We start from the raw sequence: 2,500 nt of genomic DNA on the forward strand, positions 1-2,500 counted from the left end.
AAAACTTACCACATGTTATGCACTGCAGTGCTAGTTAGCTGTAGCTTATGCTTTCAGTCCGAGATTCATTCTCTGATCCTTTGATTGGTTGGACAACATGTCCGTTCATAGTGTTACCCTACAGATTGCTTTTGAGGCTACTGTAGACCTTCATTGCGAAACAATATATTTATACAATTATTCGGTGACGTGAATATATTTAGTTTTTCAACGTTTTACCATTTTATTTTTATGAAATTCCCTGAGGTGGACGGTCCTCCCCTTCCTCCTCTGAGAAGCTTCCACTGGTAAACTATCTAATCATCCTATCTCGCTTTTTGTCTCTTTCTCTCTAATACCTCCCTCCCTCCCTCCCTCCCTCCTCTCTCTCTCTCTCTCTCTCTCTCTCTCTCTCTCTCTCTCTCTCTCTCTCTCTCTCTCTCTCTCTCTTTCTCTCTCTCTCTCTCCCTCCCCCTCTCTCTCTCTCTCTCTCTCTCCCCTCTCTCTCTCTCTCTCTCCCTCTCTCCCCCCTCTCCCTCTCCCCCTCTCTCTCTCTCTCTCTCTCTCTCTCTCTCTCTCTCTCTCTCTCTCTCTCTCTCTCTTTCCCTCTCTCTCTCTCTCTCTCTCTCTATCAAACTAAGTAGCAGAGACCACCCTCTGCCCCCCCTCCCCTCCCCTGCAGCAGGGTGACTATAAAGAGACAGCTGTGTTCCTCCTTTCCTCTCGTCGCCCCACGTCATCTTGCTCTTCCTCCCATCCTCTCTCCTCATGTTCCTTCCATCCCCCCTCCTCTACCTGTACCCCCTATCCTGTCTCCTCCTCCTGCTCTTCCTCCCGTCCCATGTCCTCTTCCTCCTCCTCGGGGATAGGGGGGTCTGTACTGGGATCTGAGGCAGGGGCCGTGGGGCCACACTGGGAGGATGAGAGCACCAGCAGTGAGTCCAAGTCTAGGTGGGCGCTACCGAACACAGACACTACATGACCAAAAGTATGTGGACAACTGCTCGTTGAACATCTCATTCCAAAATCATAAGTATTAATATGGAGTTCCCTCTCTTCTGGGAAGGCTTTCCACTAGATGTTGGAACATTGCTGCTATAACAGCCTCCACTCTTCTGGGAAGGCTTTCCACTAGATGTTGGAACATTGCTGCTATAACAGCCTCCTCTCTTCTGGGAAGGCTTTCCACTAGATGTTGGAACATTGCTGCTATAACAGCCTCCTCTCTTCTGGGAAGGCTTTCCACTAGATGTTGGAACATTGCTGCTATAACAGCCTCCACTCTTCTGGGAAGGCTTTCCACTAGATGTTGGAACATTGCTGCTATAACAGAGCCTCCTCTCTTCTGGGAAGGCTTTCCACTAGATGTTGGAACATTGCTGCTATAACAGAGCCTCCTCTCTTCTGGGAAGGCTTTCCACTAGATGTTGGAACATTGCTGCGGGGACTTGCTTCCATTCAGCTACGAGAGCTTTAGTGAGGTCAGGCACTGATGTTGGGCGATTAGGCCTGGCTCGCAGTCGGCATTCCAATTCATCCCAAAAGTGTTTGATGAGGTCGAGGTCAGGGCTCTGTGCAGGCCAGTCAAGTTCTTCTTTTTCTCGACAAACCATTTCTGTATGGACCTCGCTTTGTGTACATGGTATTGTCATCCTGAAACAGGAAAGGGCCTTCATAGCTGTGTGCTCAATTTTATACACCTGTCAGCAATGGGTGTGGCTGAAATAGCTGAATCCACAAATTTGAAGGGGTGTCCACATACTTTTGTATATATTGTGTATATACTGACATATATACTAGTACATGTGGGTGTTACTGTACAAAGTGCATGCTCAGTACAAGCCTTGTTTAATATATTTGTTAAAGTTTGAGTTCTCCAAACTTATTACAATAAGTAATCATTTTACATAGTTACTTGCTGCAGTATTTTGTCAAGTGTTTTGACTCATGTGTAATGTAAAATGTAACCTATCCTCTCCAGTTCGCCTGGGGGTCGAAGTTACCGGCCGGCCTGGAGGCCACGGAGGGAAGCCCTGAACATCGACAGCATCTTCACCTGCCAGAGAGGCTCTCCGCTGGGCTACAGCACCCTGCCTGGGCCCCCTCTACCTTCTGAGTTTCAACAACACTGTCCAACTAACACGGCTGATCTGCAGGGGGCAAGAGAGAGGGCCAGGGGTGTAGGTGGTGTGGGGGGAGATACGGAGGGGGTGACAGGGATGCCTGGGTTGCTAGGCAACGGTGCGGACTGCCCCCCTCCTCCCCCGTTGAGAGGGGCGGAGTCTCAGCCTCGTCTGATCCAGAGGATGGAGAGTGGTTATGAGAGCAGCCCTGACAGGTACACACACACACACACACACACACACACACACACACACACACACACACACACACACACACACACACACACACACACACACACACACACACACACACACACACACACACACACACACACACACACCCCAAAATACTGTGACATATGTTTTGTAGTCTCACATCGTTTCTCTCCTTCTCTCTC

The 2,500-nt window shown here is 49.3% G+C and overlaps 1 protein-coding gene across 6 annotated transcripts in view; it reads left to right on the forward strand.

Moving 5' to 3' along the window:
• Window positions 1-2,500, forward strand: part of LOC135505164 (inactive ubiquitin carboxyl-terminal hydrolase 54-like) — a 76,525-nt gene that overhangs the window by 66,457 nt on the left and 7,568 nt on the right. For 5 of the 6 annotated variants that reach the window (XM_064924300.1, XM_064924302.1, XM_064924303.1 and 2 more), the window contains 2 exons: window positions 624-930; window positions 1,961-2,317. In XM_064924300.1, the coding sequence (XP_064780372.1) occupies window positions 624-930; window positions 1,961-2,317 (664 nt within the window). The remainder of the gene's footprint in view (window positions 1-623; window positions 931-1,960; window positions 2,318-2,500) is intronic. The other variant, XM_064924301.1, reaches the window with a different exon arrangement.

Source organism: Oncorhynchus masou, chromosome 18, assembly GCF_036934945.1.
Source record: "Oncorhynchus masou masou isolate Uvic2021 chromosome 18, UVic_Omas_1.1, whole genome shotgun sequence".
Lineage (NCBI taxonomy): Eukaryota > Metazoa > Chordata > Actinopteri > Salmoniformes > Salmonidae > Oncorhynchus > Oncorhynchus masou.